Source organism: Sesamum indicum, linkage group LG9 (assembly GCF_000512975.1).
Source record: "Sesamum indicum cultivar Zhongzhi No. 13 linkage group LG9, S_indicum_v1.0, whole genome shotgun sequence".
Lineage (NCBI taxonomy): Eukaryota > Viridiplantae > Streptophyta > Magnoliopsida > Lamiales > Pedaliaceae > Sesamum > Sesamum indicum.
This window is the reverse complement of record NC_026153.1, coordinates 8,306,513-8,325,712: the sequence shown is the minus strand read 5'-3', so window position 1 is coordinate 8,325,712 and position 19,200 is coordinate 8,306,513. Positions and strand designations below refer to the sequence as shown.

Here is a 19,200-nt window from a genome sequence, read left to right as displayed (position 1 = left end):
ACATCTCGTTTCTTTCTTCCTTTTTGATTACTTAGGCCTCTTTGGGCTAACCTATCTTTATACACAATATATAATGCATGCGATTTTAGCACAAGTTCAACAGACTTGAACTTGAGCGATGGGCCTAGACTGACTGAAAATGAGTTTGAAAGAAAAAGGACCTGCAAAACAAAACGTTAGCACTCCGACGCTCAAGTTAATATTGAATTTGAGGAATGATAATTCGAAATAATGAAACTTTATTAAGAAAATAAAGCATGATGATGAAAAGTAGAAGCAAAATTGTGTTTAACAGTGCAGTATGAGTGCAGCAGAATGATAGCCAGATTTCAGCCTGTTGAAGGTAACACCCCCCCCGGGGAGAGGATCTCTATTTATAGGGAAGTGTCCTCCATCAAGGAACTAATTGTGTTTCCTAATTCTGTAGTAAAAGGATAAAATTGGTAGAGATAAGACATTCGTCTATTTCTTAATCAAGTTCTTTCTTGATTTTTAGACTATTTTTAGTTTGTGTTACCAAAACAACTACACAATGACTCAATTTATAGACGTTCGTAGAGCAAGGTACGGGAGGTAGTTAGGGCGAACCAGGTAGTGTTGGATAGCTGCAGGTGTTAGCTACATAATAGAAAAGAATTTTAGGATTTAAACTTATCTAAATGAAGATATGACCGCTTTATCGAGTCTTGTCCAGTCTGTCGGAGTATATCGGGATTTAGTTACTTGCTGACTAATGAGTTGATTCCAGTTCGATTTCTCAGAGTTAATTGGAGATTTTTTTACTATCCCCCGTTTTCTTATATTTTGGGTTTTGAAGAAAAATATTTGAGAGAGCATCAGTAATTATTTCACATAACGAGGCCCGAGTGATTTAGAGTCTTTTTTATTTAATTTCTCTTTATGTTGTTTGATTAATGAGGTAGATTAACCTATAATATGAACATTGTTGTTATTATAGTTGAAATATGTTTTGATTAAAACCCTCTGATGACTGATATTCAAATTAACAACCAACTTATATAAATTAGGAAAAAATATTATTTTAGTTCGAAGTATGCCTAATTTTAATTTTAGTCCGATAACTATGTCCATTTTTGTTTAGGTCCAGTAATTTATGAAATTGCTTATTTTTAGTCCTCTGAAAGATTTTCGGACAATTTTACCCCTATGAGTGCATATGGACTAAAACTGCATTTCAAAAGTTTAATAGGGGTAAAATTGTCCGAAAATCTGTCAGAGGACTAAAAGTAAACAATTTCATAAGTTACTGAACCTAAACAAAAATAGACATAGTTATCGGACTAAAATTAAATTAGACATATTTAGCGGATTAAAATAATACTTTTTCCTTAAGATATTGAGCCTTTTTAGAGTCTGTGTCTGGTAGAATATCTTCTACAGACTTAGTTCGAGTACCATAAATATGAGTATATAATTTAATTTATATAATAATATCTTATTTTTTGTATTTTAATTGAATTTGTTTGTTAATTTAAAATATCAATAGTGAAGGATAAAATAATGAACCAACTTTTATTAGAAAAAGAAAAAAAATGAAACTAAATAAGCTATGTTGTTAACAATATTTGAGTCTTTCAACTCTTGAAGTTAAGAAGACGAGAAGTAAAGGGAAGAGAAGAAAAGTAATGCACAAAAATATGACCCCACTCAGTCACGTGTTTTCCAATTCTCTCCGGCCCCATTTACATGACCCGCGGCCGCACTTTGAGTCTTTGACTCCCGCTGCTCATCCACATGTAATAACATCAAACACTTGGGGGGGGGGGGGATAACAAACACTACCTATAATAAAAGGTTTATTTTACCATTACAGCTAGAAGAAAGATACTAAATTCACTCTCCCAAACCCAACTCTTCACCCCTTTCAGCCAATCCTACGTGCTCCATCTATCTCACTGTTCCTTTTATTTTATCATTATTATTTTTGGAATTATGTGTCTGAATTTGCTGGAATATGGTGCGTGATCAGTGATTCTAGCGTTTGAGCTGGACCGGATTCGTTACTGGAGGAATTAAGGATTTTAGGGTTTCTTTAGGTTTTTCATGGAAAACATTGAGACGTTGTTGGCTGCAGTAGCTCAGACTCAAGGCTTTGATGATGATGAGCCTGTTGCTTCTACTGCAGCGGAGGTAGGTTTGGAGGATTCCGAGTCTTCACCGGTGGTTCGGGGAGAAACTAGCGGGTTACAACTGACTGGAGAGGTTTCCCGAGATGCTCGTCCGTCTGCAGTGGTGGATACGCCTCCTCCTGCTCAGAATACGGCATTTTCGGCGGTGGGCCATGTGATCGGCGCCGGAGAGAGGCGGAAGAGAGGACGGCCGCCAAAGGGGCAGCTAGCGGCGAAGCCTCCACTACCGAAGCGGAACAAACAGGAGGATGAGGAGGAGGATGTTTGCTTCATTTGCTTCGATGGGGGTTCTCTTGTACTTTGCGATCGCAAGTGAGTTTACTTCTTGTGGGTGGTTTAAATTTTCAAGTTTGACCAGGAATTAGTTTGTTACGAGTTCGTTCTTCCTTCTCTTTAAGGATATTATTACTTCCCTGTCGTCTATGATGGTGTTGAAGGAAGTCTTCTTAGACTGTTATCTTCGTAGTTTCTTTGGTAGTGTATTGAATTTCTTTGGCAAATGCTTAGGGGCTGTCCAAAGGCTTACCATCCAGCGTGTATTAAGCGGGACGAAGCATATTTCAAATCAAAAGCAAAGTGGACTTGCGGTAAGTTTCCTTTCCATTGGTAAGATATCAAAATTTGTATTTCCCTTTCTTGGTTTAATTTAAGTCTCTTCCTGTTTGTTTTCTTGGCTTACGGTGTGGAATTTAGTCTAAAGTATTTGGAGCTATTTCATGATTTGCGAACTATTCTTGGGGAACAAATCCAGTAGAGATGTTTTAGATGTTCATTAATATGTCGCATGAAGAAGGCTTTATTGTTAATGTCTTGCCAAATATGCATTTATTGCAGTGATTACCTGTTTTATTTGATTGCTTTGCCAACATGGCATTCTCTTCCCTTCCCCCCCACCACCACCTTGATGCTGAGCTGTTACCTGATGCAGTGCTGCTATGATGCCTATTTAAGTACTTCTTGTTGCTATTGCTTTCAGGTTGGCACATATGTAGTGTATGTCGGAAAGCTTCTCATTATATGTGCTACACTTGCACCTACTCATTGTGCAAGGGATGCAGAAAAGATGCGGATTACTTATGTGTTAGAGGAAGCAAAGGTTTTTGCTCGGTGTGCATGAAAACTATCATGCTGATTGAAAATAAAGACCAAGCAAACAACGAGTCGGTATGCAAAAATTTGATTCTTGACATGTTACTGAATTGAAATAATTGCTTTCCAAAACTCTCTGGCTGTGGTCGTGTTTAAATTGCTGTTAAGATAACATTTAACCATTCATTTATAGTGCTTATAAAGACTTTTCTTTAATCCTTTATTAGGAAGGTGAGGAACTGGTTTTTGTTCATCTCCTGATGTTTCTTGAACTCAACTCTTGTATGAATTTTAATGTTCCAGCTGGAGATCTGGTCAATCAGGAAATTAGCATTTATGAGGACTTCCATTGTTTCTTCTTTTCTGTGTTTCTGCATTTGCATGTTAATCGTTCCAAAGCTATGAGTAGCTTTTAAGAAGTTATATTTGTTCAAAGTCCGGATATTGAATTTACTTTCGTATTTAGGATCAAATGGCGGTTAACCACCGAGGGTGATTAAGTTTAAAGTTGTAGTTTGTTTTCTGAATCAATTATTGAATTTGAAGAAATCATCTCCAACTATATTTCTAGTTGATGTGGGCATCTAATTGGTCATTAAATGCATTCATCCTAGATAAACAAACAACTTGCCAATTATTCCTTACAGTTTCTGTGGTGAGAGAAAAAGCACATGTGGAGGAATCTTTGCTTTAAACCAATAACATTTATCCATCTGTTCTTAACTTGTCTGCAGTTTGACACATATTTCTTGACATGCACATTAAGAGGCTTTATTGAGTAAGTTATGTAGTTTTTTTAACTGAGCTATCATGTTGGAAGTTTTATAAAATTAAAAATGGAAGCATCTGATCACCATTGGTTTACATACTTGTTATTTTGATGATTGACATAATTTGAGAGCTTATCAGGGATGAATTTTGCTTGTGGGAAATTCTTGCCCTGTGTTAATGAAAATCTGGTCTTGTAGTTAAAGCATGCTATTTATACGGAAAAGAAATCAAGGAAGAGTATATTTCTCAGTTGAATGTGGTTCAAATTGAGTTTGTGACTTGAAATCATTTTCGGAGGATTTGCATTAAATGCCTTTTATTTTTCTAAGTTCTTCTCATGGAAATTATATTGGGACCCACTCTGTTAGTAAACATCTAACATGTAAAGGAGAAAGGAGTATCCATCTTTCACTGCCCAATTCTTTTTTGGGCATGTCTTATCAAATATTTGTTGTCTAAGTCTGTCTTGTTTCTTCCTAGCCTTCGTATCATCTGGCTTCATCCAAAGATCAGAGAGAAGCTTCTCAGGGAGTAGTGAAATTATCTTGACATTGGCATGCAGGAGGCTAGCCATACTTTATGCTGCTGTGCTAATTTGCATTTCTCCATATTTGGAGCATATTGTATTTTCTGCAAACTATGTGAACAGAGAACAAGAAAACAGACATATATCATGAAGGTTCTGACCTTTAGGACCAGGTCTCTTTTTAAAATGAATAAAATCTAACTCTTTGAGCAGGAAGTCGTTTAGTAACGCTTCCTTGTTGTAATCAGAATGTGGATGGAAATTGTACTCTGGCATGAAATATCACTTTGTTGCCTTCGAATATGTAAAAAATTTTGAACTTATGCCATAAGTCTGGGATTGTTTATGCAGGTTCAAGTTGATTTCGATGACAAAACTAGCTGGGAGTATCTCTTCAAGGTGTATTGGGTGCACTTGAAAGAGAAGTTATCGTTGACACTGAGTGAGCTCACTCATGCTAAAAAATCATCAAAAGATGTAGCTGCAGTAGCTTGCAAGCCCCAGTTAAGTGACGTCCTTCATACTGCAGTTGATGGAAAGGTTTCTATTTCATACAGGAATACCGGACATTTGGAGTTGAATAAGCCACATGTAGAGATTAATTTGCTGCAGAGTGATCGGTTAGCGACAGCAGTGTCGAGCATTGATAACCATGGGGCAAAACTAAATAGGGACAAGGTGGAAAATGGGCAAAGTCATAGCATAGACACAGTAAAACAGAACATTGATGAAGTCGCTGATGAGCCAAGTATTAACAAAGCTACTTACAAGCCAAGCATTGAGAAAAATGAAGCCTATCCCACCATTGTCAAAGATAGTGACAAGCCATGCATCTGCACAATAACAAGTAGCAAAGAGCCAGACAAGCCCTCAATTGACTGTACTACTGAATGGGCATCTAAAGACGTCTTGGAGTTTGTTGCACACATGAAGAATGGTGATACATCAGCTATATCTCAATTTGATGTCCAGACACTTTTGTTTGAATACATAAAGAGACACAACCTTCAGGATCCTCGTAAGAAGAGTCAAATCATATGCGATCCAAGGCTCGAAAATTTATTTGGAAAGCCAAGTGTAGGTCATACTGAAATGTTAAAGCTTCTCAATTATCACTTTGTCATAAAGGAGGATTCTCAGAAGAATTCTTTAATTTCAGCTCGATTTGTTGGTTCTATTGCAAGTGACATGGAGGTTGATGGAAATATTTTTGATTCATCTACGCCAAGTAACAGTAGAAAGCCAAAAACGCGTATAAGGAGCGAAGAGAGAGCACCCCAGAATGATTTAGATGAATATGCTGCAATTGATGTCCATAACATTAATTTGATCTATTTGCGACGTAACCTGATGGAGCATCTTATTGAGGATAAGGACTTCAATGATAAGGTTATTGGGTCGATTGTGAGAATTAGAATATCAAGTGATGATCAGAAGCCAGATGTTTACCGGCTTGTTCAAGTTTTAGGTATAGTGCATGCATTTGTCAAATGTCATGCTTTAGCTTCTTCCTTTGGTTCCTTACTTCTATTGTGCAGATTAAATAGTTCCTTAATATCATTAATTCATTCATCTCTTTATCTGTTATTTAGGGATTAGTAAGGTGGCTGAGCCCTATATCATTAGCAACCGGACAGCAGATGTCATGCTTGAAGTTTTAAATTTAGACAACAAAGAGGTTGTATCAATGGATGCCATTTCAAATCAAGAGTTTACCAAGGTAACTAGAGACAAGAATTAATCAGTTTCTCAACTTATATCTATTGCTTTTGGTTGAATTTAGTAGAAAGTAACTTTACTTTCATGTATTATTTACTGTGTAAGCAAAACTAGTATGTAATTCTAAGTAGTAGTTTTAGTAGTACACTATCTTGCTTGTCCCTTTCTGAACTCTGAAAGAAATCCTTATTGCCTTTACCCTTTGATTATTATTGTAATGCATGTGTGATATTCTGTGCTGTTCACGCAACCACAGGATGTATTTATTAAATCTTTGGTATTGCACAACAATTTCTTTTTGTTTTGCGAGCACAACTTGTGACTTATACCAATATTTGCTTACAGTTGAGTTTAAGACTCAGATAAATATCATACAAGAGGAGTAACGTAATTCTTTTGCTGCATAAGGTAATTGCATTATCAAGATCATGTGTTCAAAATCTAAGTCAAGTCATTTTTGTATGATTTGCTCAATTATATATAGGTATTATGTAAGAATATATGACAGGTGAAATTGAGTTTGCCATCATAATATTATGATATAAAATGCCTATATGGAGTCTTTTATCGTATCAATCATGAGGATACATGTACTAGCAAAACAAATCCACTATGCAATGCTAACTAAGCTTGATTGCGCAATTGATGGCACTTCTTTATCTATTTCTTTGAATACTCCTTGTGGTCATCTAATATTTTATTTTGAAATTCAGGATGAATGCCGGCAGTTACGTCAAAGCATTAGATGCGGACTTTTGAAACAGTTCACTGTAGTAAGTCCTTTTTGTGCATTGTTTTTGAGAACTAAGATATCGTTGTATGACTTGTTTGTGCTTGGTTGCAGGGCGAGGTACAAAAGAAAGCTATGGCACTCCAACCAGTCAGGATCAAGGATGTAAGTTGGTTCCTTTTATGCCTGAATTAAATTTAGTATTAGGCACCGTCAGAATTTCTTTAAAGATGCCAGTTCTGCAGGCCCCTAAAGAAGCAAGAGGAAAAGATAATGAATGACCTCCATTATTTGTCAACTTTCTCATGTTTCTTAGATGTGATTTTATAGTTCTGAGTCTGATGTCTATTATTCTAAATATAGTTGCTGGAGGCAGAGATATTGCGGCTAAATCATCTCCGGGATCAAGCTAGCGAGAAGGGGCGTAAGAAAGAATATCCTTTATTTTCTAACTACCACATTTATTGAATCACATGGAAATATTTGATGGCCCCAGTTTACAAAAGAAAATATGGTGCCTTTACCTGGATGAGCTAAAAGTCAATTTCTTGCACATAAACATTCATTCATTAGATTCAAATTTGACCTACACAATAGTCTCAGTTATGTCAAAATGTACACCACATAGAACATTTTCTCTGTGACTTCTAGACTTTCTGACATGATTACCTATTCATCAATTTAAGAGAAGATTGGAATTGACATTTTGGTCTGTGAAGTCGGATCGAACAAGGAGATGCAATGGAAGTTCTATCCAATTTCATGTTCATCTGTATGATGTGTCATGAGCCAAGTACAGTTTTGGAGCCCTCTTAAATCATTACATGACATTCGATCTTCATATCTTGCATTTTTCAACATGTGATGTTTGTCGACAGTTTTTATGACAATTGGTCAAAATCTGGGTTTACATATTGAGTTTTAAATAGTTATTTATTTTTAGTTAATATTTTTTTCTCTTTCTCCAACTCCAAATATTCGCTTTCAAAATATATATTTTTTTATTATAATTATTTTCATATTATCATTTTTTCTACGGAAAAAAAAAAGTCATAAATGATCTTTAATTATTTTAAATTTACTATGCACATGCATCTAGTATGTATTAATGATGAGTAAATCATATGCCATAACAAAGTATTAAAATGAATTAATAGGAATTCATGGGAAATGGTCTGATGGTGATTCTTCATATTTCTGGGGTCTATTTCTTGAAGGGATGTCTTTTGTACTGTGCTTAAGATGATGCGCCATAACTAACTTTGATTATTTTGAAAGTCTCTGTATTTTTCCATCTGGCACTTTGTCCAGAACTTCCAAGTTTATCTGCTGCAATTCAAAGTGTAGGAGATCTAGTGGTGGATATTGTCCTGCTTTGTGCTCCATAAGGAGTTGCTAAACAAGAAATAGTTAGGTGCTTCTTTATTTCTCTCCAACTCACATGGTATGACAATAGACTTTGCACATGTTTCTTGGAGGTCCTTGACGCTTGTCATGCTTAGAGAATATATAGACAAACTACGGCTGCTAAAATCACCTGAGGAGCACCAGCGCAGACTTTCTGAAGTACCAGAGATACATGCTGATCCAAAAATGAGTCCAGATTATGAATCAGAAGAAGATGCCAGAAGTGGTGAGGACAGTACAAAAGGTACCTTTATCATGGGGCTTTGAAGTCCTGGAATTGTCTTTCTATGAGTTGTTTCATTTGTTAATACCTTTATTAGTTAGGCTTTTAGTGATTGTGCACTTACTGTACAGCAGAATATGTGAGGCCAAGCTACTCAGAGTTTCACAGAAATGGAAGGAAGCCTATTTCTCCTCATAAAAAAGGTGACATTCAAGAAAACAAGCAGAGTAGATAGGTCAGTGGAGATTGATTTCATGGCAATTTTATCACCAATATTTGTATTATTATTTTCCTCAGGTAAAGAAGAGCAATCCATCCAAATGCACAGTAGACTGATAGAGAAAACAAATGCCAGTGGATCAACTAGTTCAGACAAACACATGGATGAAGTCAACAGCAGTAACTTAGCAATTGGTGGAAGGAAAGATCAAGCCATGCAAAGGTCTGGATTAGACACAAACACTGCAACTGTCTGCGTGGGAAACTCACCACCTTTGAATAATATTGAAACTGAGAATTTGTGGCACTACCGTGATTCTAATGGTAAGATTCAAGGACCATTTTCCATGATGCAGCTGCGGAAATGGAGCATGACTGCACTATTTCCACCTGATATGAGGATATGGACAAACCATGAGCAATATGACTCATTACTTCTCACTGATGCTCTGAATGGGCTATTCCATAGAACATCAGAGCTGTCACATAAACCTTCTTCAGGGTCACAGGAACATGGGGCTAGTGCGGGTCCTAGCAGGACTGATAGAGATAGTAAACAAACAGAGGCAGCCTGGTCTAATAATGCAAGGATTTTGTCTGACAATAATACTGGGTGTATGAGGGCAGATGAGTCTGGCTCCTCATGGCCACGCTGCTGGGATTTGCTCAAGGATAATAATTCTAGTGCTGACAATGTCCAAGTACGTAATCTGCTTCCTTCATCAAGCTCAGATACGTATTTGGCTCTGCCTGATCGAGGCCAGGAGAGTGATGAGGTCAAACATGCTTCACAAGATGGAGTAAAGAGTTCAAGTGGGCTGGCTACAAGCCGGATGACCAGTGAACATGAACTTCAAAATCAATCTAATAATGAGGACCCAGTAGGCCTATCTTCTGAAGACAAACTGAGATTGTTAAATATTAATTTGAGTTCAGATGATATGGAATCTGGGCCTGTTCCTGCACCTGTATCAAAGTCATTTGATTCAAGTAACATAGCTGTGAAAGTAGATGTTTTGGATCTTTCTATTCCTACCCCAAGGACTGCAGAAAATCAGCAGTCTGTCTCTTTGAATGTTCAAAACTCTGGTTTTCTGGAGCTGCTGAGTCCTACTCCAAGAACTAACAACGAAGATCAGGGAGGTCAGGCAACCGAGACCAGGCAATCTGGGGTAACAAATTTTGCTATGCAAAATTCGGGACCAACCTGGAGTACTGCTCCTAGTCTACTGGTGGGTGGCATGCAAATTCCTGAAGTAGCTGATGAATGGTGTGGATATTCCGTTACACCTGCAAAACCATCTGTCAAGGAATGGGATTCTGGTCCTGTTTCTGCATCTTCATCCAAGCCTCCTGAAGTTTCAACTGAGAACGTTGCTACCTCAATTTCAGATAGTCACAACCTTACTCATGCTTCTCCATCCCATCCTGCATCAAATATGCCAAATTGGCTGGCAATTTTTGATGAGCCAATTGAGTTTGATGCTTTGGGTGAGGAATCTGTATCAGATTTGTTGGCCGAAGTTGATGCAATGGAATCGCGAGGGGCCTTGCCTTCACCTACTTCGGCCATGAAGTTTGCTAGGGAGTTGATGGAGGATTGTAAAGATGATTGCTTTAGTACAGTTGAGGATTTCAGTGCTACCCATGATCTTCGAAGAAGTGATGCCTTGAGCTCCACTGGAGAGATACAATTGACTTCCCAGTCCTCAGTGCCATGTAAACCCATTGAGCCATCTCCAATTGATGCTTTTGATTTTTTTAGGAGGTCAAGTGTACATTCATCTGCAAGTAGTGAGGGAGAAACTAATGCACCTGCTTATTCGGGGGATGCTGGTTCAGAATTTCATCCTGCTGCACCAAACACAAGTCAAGAAATGGTTGGGACAACAATGGCTCCCGCCATTGGCTCAGATATTATGGACCCTGGCTGGGGAAATGTGCATGGTAACATTAATCTTGTGACAGTTCAGGGTAATGTTAATCTTGTCTTGGGAGGACCTGCTCAGGGAATTGCAAACCTCAGTTGGGGCTCAAACCCTGGGACCGCCTGGGTAAACCCAAACATAAATTGCGGCGCGATAAATGGGAGTCTACCATGGGATGGCCAACGCAAATACGCAGGTGAAAGGTTTACTAGTCCTAGAGAGCGGGGTTATCAAGGTAGTGACTCAGGATTTGGGAGGGGCAGGCCCCCATGGAGTCGCCAACCATATGGTGGTGGAGGATATTCCAGGTCTCTCCCGAAAGGGCAACGAGTATGTAAATTCTTTGAAAGTGGTCATTGCAAAAAGGGAGCGCACTGCGACTACCTACATCCATAACGGCTTAGTCACCCAGCAATTCATTGGAGATAAATTTTTGTATAATTAAATGTTACAGTAATCTTTGTAGGTGTAGATTTGCAGTATGCTACCACTTTTAACCTAAAGATCATCAGCTGCATAGTGAGTAATTCAAATATAAGACTGGTAGCTAATTTAGGTCCATTACAAAAACAAACATGTTAAATTTTGTCTATTTCCTCTGCCACTGTACTTTTTTCTGCAAAGGCAATGAAGTTCTTCCACTGTCTCTCAACTGAGGTCAGCAGATTTGCGCTTGATGAGGTTTCTTGTGAATGTATAAAGCTCTTGTGGTGGAAGATCTCTGCTTTCCTCTAATTCTCTTTCCAAATGCTGAAACAAGAATGCGAAGGGCTCAGGGTAATCAAAGGTCTACCATCGGTGAGACTCTCTGAAACCATTGTTATTAGGTTGGTCTAGAGTTGCCAACTGCATTTCTGTAGCCTGATTATTGATTACCTGTTTGTACCTTCTGAGTTTCATATAACTTGCCGAACAGAGAATCTGAAGGCCTAAGGCTTGTTCAGCATGAGATAATAGTACAAGGGAAGACATAGTGGAACAAATACTAACCGTTCCACAGATATTGAAGACATCAGGACTCTGGATTAGTGGTTTCGTGCCGTATAGAGTAGTGTGTTTTCAGGTCTACACTTGTTTTGCCATTAAGTATGTAAACTAGGTGTATGAAAGTAGTGATCTCAGCACACTTGATGTGTGCGTGTGTATGTTATAATTCTTTTTAGAGATAATTACACTTACATCCTCTAACCTATAGTCAGCTTACACAAGTCATTCTTACCTTTTGGATAATTCCATATATACTCTTAAGGATTGGATCACCTTGCAAATATCATTGCCTGTGACATGCCAATAGAGGCTTCCTGGGAAGCCAACGAGATTGGGGGATTTTTCATCATTTGCACAAACCATCTATAATTAGTTAGAAAATTATATATATACTATCTCAAAAATGTCAGCATCATTACTAAAATGTTTTTTGTTGTCTTGTTAGGGGTGATTTTTGTAACTATGCAAAATACAAGAGTGATTTGTGTAAATAGATCATTGATTAGGGGTGTGAATGTAATTATTCATATTTTTAATACAATATTAGATTATTTTATTTTATTTTGAGAAAGCAATGTAATTTTGTTCGATTGTTTCATGTATTTTTCTTGTGTTATGATGAGTCATAAATTTTACCTTATTTTTAAAGTTAGACAATAACGAAAATGAAATTTAGAAAAGAAAAAAAGAAGGTACACGAAATTGAAGAGGAAAGAGAATTATCATGGAAAAAAACATATGGAATAGAGTGGTTAAAGATGACGTTTCATCTTGGAAGAGTGAAAAATAGGAGGTTTGGAAGAGTGGATAACATGAACACAAGCAATAATACTTTTATTGATTATTGGAGAAGACTGCAAGTCTACAAGCATGGTGGACATGCAGTTTCTCACTTTCACATCATCCAAGACTACTTCAAGTCATTTGATGGGTATGACCAACATGAAATGCCATGAGAAGTTCAAAAGGTGCATAAACAAAGTACATAAAAATCAGTGAAGAAAGGGTTTTCTAAGAGCTGCCCATATGATACAGCTGTGGCTACAATGGTTTTCTAAGAGCTGCCCATATGTCGTTTATGAGAATTCATGTCCGGTTGGTTGCTTGTAGAAGTTCTTGTAACATGTAGACTAGGGATGTTTCTTATATAAGCTCTCCAACTTGGAGAAGTTGCAAATTGGAACCTCTATCAACATAAAATTTCTACAAGCCAGCTTAGGTAATTGTATTTTTTGTTTTTTGTTGCTAGATTAGGTAGTTGCAATTATGAATATTGAATTGACCAGAATTTAGCTTCTTCCTTGATGGGTTTTGCCAATTAATGGAAATGAAACATGAATTCAAATTCTTGGCTGGTAAAAGAAAAGAAAAAAAAGCAGTTATGGGGAAGGGAATAGGGGCGACTTTCGAGGGACGGTACATAAATAGTGTAGTCTCATGGAATTCGAAACTCTTCCACCAATAGTTTGAGGCAGGAAGGGCCCCAATCAGCCGCAAACTGCTTGCCCTCCCTCTCCTCCTTCCCAGAAGAAGAGCTTCCTCCTCGTTCCCCTTTACCCCCTCTTTCTTAGCAGAGGACTTATCTAAAAGGCGATGGGCCGCTACCGCATCCTACCTCAAGCTCCATCTCTAACCACTTGTATAGTCAGACGGACTAGGGCCTGCCCTTCTTGAGTTGGCCTCAGACGGATCCCCGCCTGGTGGCACTTCCCTCATGAATCTAACAGACTCATCCAAGGATGCCATGGATGTTCAAGAAAAGTAAAGAAGAAAAAATATGACTGAACGAGAAGACGAAGGAAGGAGGAAGAAGTAATAAAAAAAACTTACAAACTTGTGGAGAAGAAGCTCTCTCTCTTCAAGATGTAGGATATAGCAGGAAGGAGAAAGGGTTGGGCTTTAAAGCTGGAATAAAGAAGAAGTTGGGAGGTTAAGCCCACACCCAACCTAATATCCACTCTCGTCGGGCGATTACCAAATAACGTGAGCGCGTGGGTGGGGGATGGGGATTATAGAAAAGCCCCCTAAACAACAATAATGATGGCTAGGCTTAGCCTTAGCCTTCACATCAAGTCTGGCGGGCAAGGGCCCAAGAAGCAAACTATGTTAAGAAGAAAGGAACTAGGGGACACCCTATAGGAGAAATCCCTACTAGGACGATAAGGAGGAGCTCCCCTGAGCATGAAGACCTTCTACTCTAAGAGGAGTCGACAGGCGTCCTCCTCCGTAGAGTGGGGGAGACTGAATAATGTGTGTACCTGGATGGCCCGAGCCAAAATGACATAAGCGCTTAGGACAGCCCAGCCCCCGACCTAAAACATGCAAGCCCAGATAGCCCAGATAACCAAGAAGCCTAAGAAGAATGATGGAGGCCTAGGACATACCCTGCCTCGATCTACGGTTATAGCTTAACAAGACATCCAAACCAAAAGGTCCACACATGTGGCAACCCACTCTTTCATGTGGCACCCAATTGATCCATGTGTCAGCAGTTACCTCGAACCACACCAGTCCTAGGAGGCCAGCGTAAGCAAGGAGGGACTCCTTGGCGACTGGGATTCCTTGCAGGTGAGGGGTCTCCTAAGCTGAAAAGGTTCTTCTTCTTCTAGTTCAAAACGGTCGTCGATATGGAGGAGGTAATTGAGGGAGGGCCATAGTTGTTCCAGGGGCAGCGGATCATTCTCCAAAAATGGGAGTCGGGGATGGCGATGAGAAAGCTTAAGCATACATAGATTCTCGTATGGATCAAATTAAGACGTCTCCCGATGGAATTATGGACTGAGGAGGGTCTCAGCACGGTGGCCAGTGGAGTGGGTAAACTTTTTTTCCCAGATGCGATTACGAGGGCATGCACGAGACTGAATTTCGCTCATGTATGTGTGATGGTTGACGTAAGTTCGGAATTACCAAAGCATATAACTATTTATCACACTTGACGAGAACGGTGGGGAGTCGCCCTATAAAGTTGACGTGGAATATGAATGGTTCCCAGCCAAGTGCACTAGTTGTATGACTTTGGGCCATGCCGCCAAGGATTGTGCTTTGAACAAGGTTCCCAAACCTGTTAAACCGACGGTTTCCATTTATGTGCCGAAAGCGGGTCCATCTTGACCACCACTTATGCCTGACCATGTGGTGGATAATCCCCTGCCAGTTCGAGTGGATGAGCAGACAATGGTTTGTGAGGCCTCTAATTCAGAGGTAGGTATCAGGCGTGATGACAGGGGTAAGGCACTCGTTATCTATAATACATTTGATACCTTACACATACTTGATGATATAGATGGTTCTCCCCGGAGTCCTAAGACATGCAGCCCCACAAATGTTGATCCATGTTGAACGCGGCGGTGTGGGATGTACGTGGCTTGAACAAGAGAAACCATCAACTTGCAGTCAAAGATCTTGTTGCTAAGTTCATGTTACACTTTTTTGGTCTTCTTGAAACACGGATTCTCATGAATAATGTTTCTAGTATTCAGTCTTTCTTAATGCCTCAATGGAAATAGTTTGTGGATCATGTGTCGGTTGGTAACCGTATTTAGATTGCATGGGATGATAATTTCATTTATGATGATGTGATTGAGTTGGGTCCACAATTCATACACTGTCGGGTTACTATTAGAGCATTACATGAGTCTGTTGCTATTACTGTTGCTTATGGTGCTATGAGGTGGCCGATAGATGGGAATTATGGTTGTTCTTTGGAGTCCCTGGCTATTCAGTGCGTAGATATACCGTGGATGGTTGGGGGTGATTTTAATGCAGTTCGAGATCTTAGCGAGGTAATGTGGTATGTTGGGAGATATAAGGATGGCGATGGAGGAGTTCAATACATGTATTCAGAATGTTGGATTACTCCCACTACCTATACAGGGAGAATAGTACACGTGACATAACTGTAGTGCAAGTCCACGTAACCTATGGAAGAGGTTGGACCGATCTTTCTACTCTAGCCTCACCCTACTCACATTTGATCGTTCGCCGATGGTGATTTATGGTGATAGACAGCAGCAGTTTGGAGGTATGTTTCACTTTGATAATTACCTTACTCTTTCATCGGACTTTATCCCTAGTGTGCAAAATATATGGCAGCACAATGTAGTAGGCGTGCCCATGTATGCGGTCACTCGGAAGTTAAAGGCTCTAAAACCTGTATTTTGGGAGTAGAGGAGGAAAAAGAATAGACTTGTCGCATAATGTCCAGTTGGCGAAGGGGTTCCTTGGGCTAAAATCATGATTAGCTTGAACCGACAGGATGAGCTGTTCTTATTTTTGGAACATTGTTGTTTTCTGGTATACGCCAAGGCGGCCAAGCTTGAACAGATTATGCTACAACAGCGAGCAAAGACACAATGGATGAAGGGGGAACCAATGCTCTCGTGTATTCTTTTGTAAGATTGTTCAGAGGCGAATAGCGAGAAGGATCTTGCAAATTAATGATGAGTGGGGAATCACTCACATGGAGCCGGAGGCGGTAACCTATGAATTTGTCTCCTTTTACTGATCCTTGTTAGGTGGGGATAGACATTGCGAGGTGATGGATTTTCGCTATCTGAGATCGTGGGAGAGGCATGTATTAACAGAAGAGGAAGCCTCCCACCTCATCAGCAGAGGATGTGAAACTTGCGATGTTCGATATTGTCGAGGATAAAGCACCGGGACCTGATGGATTCTCATTGGGCTTCTATAAAGCTGCTTGGCCGGTGGTGGGACAGGAAGCAACTAGGGCGGTATTGGATTTCTTTTATACAGGAAAGCTATTGAAGCAAATGAGTAGCATACTTTTGGCGCTAATCCCCAAGGTACATTCCTCTATGTCAGTCGCTAATTTTCGTCCAATTGCTTGTTGCAACGTTCTGTATAAGGTTATTGCTAAGCTTCTTGTCCAAAGATTGAGTGTGGTTTTGGACAAGTTAATTAGTCCTTGTCAGGCGACCTTTATACCCGGTCGGAATATAGGGTACAATATTTTGTTAGCGCAGGAACTTTTTACTGGCTACAACCAGGCGCGGCTACCAATGAGATGTGCGTTGAAGGTGGATATCCGAAAGGCCTACGACATAGTGGAGTGGGACTTTCTCTTAGCCGTACTGCAGCTATTCGGTTTTCCAGCTGCATTCATGAGGTGGATCGAGGAGTGCGTCACATCACCCTCATTTTTGGTTGGATTGAATCGGAAACCACATGGATTCTTTGCGGGGGCTAGAGGGCTCAGATAGGGAGATCCCCTCTGGCCAGACCTCTTGTACTTATGATGGAGGTGATGCACTTGGGCTTCGTGCAGATGATCGAGCAGAACATGTGTTTTACATTTCAATGGAAATGTGAGGCATCTCGTGTCTTTCACTTGGGATTTGCAGACAATCTATTGCTATTCTGCCAAGATGACATAGACTCTATAAGGGTCTTAAAGGAAGGGCTGTATCGATTTGCCACATGGTAGGGACTACGACTGAGTGTTGAGAAGAGTCATCTTATTATCTCCCGGTCAGCACAAGGAATGAAAGAGCAGATGTTAGAGGTGCTTGGCTTTCAGGAGGGCCACTTGCTGATGAGGGGCTTGGGACTCCCTTTGATTTCTTCTAAACTATCTATTTCTGACTGCCAGCCATTATTGCTAAAGATTGACCAACGCATTAATGGTTGGGAGGGCATGGGGTTATCACTTGCGGGAGAAGTTCAAATTATTAAATCAGTACTCATGGCCTTTAGTATTTATTCGTGTTCCGCTTTTCTATTGTCGAAAGGTGTTATAAGGAAAATTGAGAAACGACTACGAACGTTCCTATGGAAAGATACATGAAACAGTGGTAATGCAAAAGTGGCATGGAAGGAAGTATGTAAGCCGTTATCGGAGGGAGGTCAGGGCTTACGGGACATCGCCAGTTTAAATAGAGCTTTAATGAGTAAGAAACTATGTGATGTCATTCGTTGTGATAGGACACCTATTTGGGTGGAATGGTTGTACCACGAGCGATTACGAAACGCATCAGTTTGGACAGTTTCTGACCGTGGAGGTGTGTGGGGGTGGAGAAAACTATTGTGACTGCGCATGATACTGCGGCCGATGGTTGAGTATCAAATTGGGGATAGGAATAGGTTCTATCTCTAGCAGGACCCGTGGTACCACCTAGGCCCCCTGATTGATAAATTCCCACAAGGACCTGAACTTTTTGGGCTACCGGATGTAACGAGGTTTAGCAGTGTTATCAGGGAGGGGCAATGGCACTGACTCCTCATCATTGACATAGAGTGCTTGGAGATTACACAAGCACTGCTTTCGATTCATGGCGGAAATGATCGTATCATATGGCGTTTTGAGACGGGCCGACCTACAACACAAGCACTTTGTAGATTATGGGAGCCACTGGGACCCAAGGTAGGTTGGGCTTCTCTACTTTCCAGCTCGTTGAAGATTCCTAGGCATACCTTCATCCTTTGGCTTGCGATTTTGGGGAAGCTATCTACAATTGATCGACCATGGCTATCACACCTCGGTGACTGTGTTCTTTGTGAGAAGGGTGGGATAGAGACCCATAACCAACTTTTTTTTTCGATGCCGTTATGCGCGACAATGTCTCACAGTTGTTAAAAGGGTTATACGCTTCTCCTAGCCTAACCGAGACTGGCCACGGGACGTTGAATGGACAGCGCGAAAATGGAAAGGGAATCACATCGTCAACGTGGGTTACCGGACTCTCCTTCCATCATGCGTTTACCATATTTGGAGAGAATAGAAGTTGAGACAATTTGAGGACATTAGAAGCCCACCTTCTACCCTTGCCACCGTCATAATTGAAGATATTAGACAGAGGATACTTAGCAAAAATTAATCTTACTCGGTTAGTTCATGTGCATTATATAGATTATGGCATATCGCTTGGCCTGTCGAGGGAGAAACCAATCGTTGAACACTGTTGTATTATACTTTTTGTACCCTTTTACTTAATGAAACTTACATTTACCCAAAAAAAAAAAAAAGAATAGTAGTTGGGTTAAAAAAATAAGATTTTTGGTATTTATAAAAGTTTTGAAATTATATTGTGTGGTGGGTTGTATTTGTTTAACATTTGCCTCATATATGTTAAAGTACTTTTATTCTTGCGAGTGAATATTTTTTACCAATATACATCAAATAATATCTTATTTTGTTATTTTAATTGAATTTTTTTGTTAATTTAAAAATATCAATAATGAAGGATAAAATAATGAACCATATTTTATTAGAAAAAAAAATACTAAATAAAGCTATGTCGTTAACAATATTCGAGTCTTTCAACTCTTGAAGTTAAGAAGACGAGAAGTAAAGAAAAGTGGAAATATGACCCCACTCAGTCACGTGTTTTCCAATTCTCTCCGGCCCCATTTACATGACCCCCGGCTGCACTTTGAGTCTTTGACTCCCGCTGCTCATCCACATGTAATAACATCAAACACTTGGGGGGGGGGGG

General features: G+C 39.7%; 1 protein-coding gene across 2 annotated transcripts; it reads left to right on the top strand.

Moving 5' to 3' along the window:
- Positions 1,834–11,414, top strand: LOC105171109 (zinc finger CCCH domain-containing protein 44-like). 2 transcript variants are annotated; one of them, XM_011092130.2, is made up of 11 exons: positions 1,834–2,462; positions 2,658–2,737; positions 3,127–3,314; positions 4,888–6,004; positions 6,129–6,256; positions 6,969–7,028; positions 7,100–7,150; positions 7,349–7,419; positions 8,482–8,636; positions 8,750–8,818; positions 8,913–11,414. In XM_011092130.2, exons 1-11 carry the CDS (start codon positions 2,065–2,067, stop codon positions 11,156–11,158), a joined length of 4,563 nt encoding a protein of 1,520 aa, XP_011090432.1. In that variant the 5' UTR covers positions 1,834–2,064; the 3' UTR covers positions 11,159–11,414. The 2 variants fall into 2 exon arrangements, with proteins under 2 accessions (XP_011090432.1, XP_011090430.1); XM_011092128.2 differs by having other exon boundaries at positions 8,747–8,818.

Coding starts and splice junctions, on each gene's coding strand:
- LOC105171109 (XM_011092128.2), top strand. CDS start 2,065: ATGGAAAACATTGAGACGTTGTTGGCTGCAGTAGCTCAGACTCAAGGC. Junction 2,463..2,657: donor CTTGTACTTTGCGATCGCAA/GTGAGTTTACTT, acceptor GCAAATGCTTAG/GGGCTGTCCAAAGGCTTACC. Junction 6,005..6,128: donor CCGGCTTGTTCAAGTTTTAG/GTATAGTGCATG, acceptor TCTGTTATTTAG/GGATTAGTAAGGTGGCTGAG.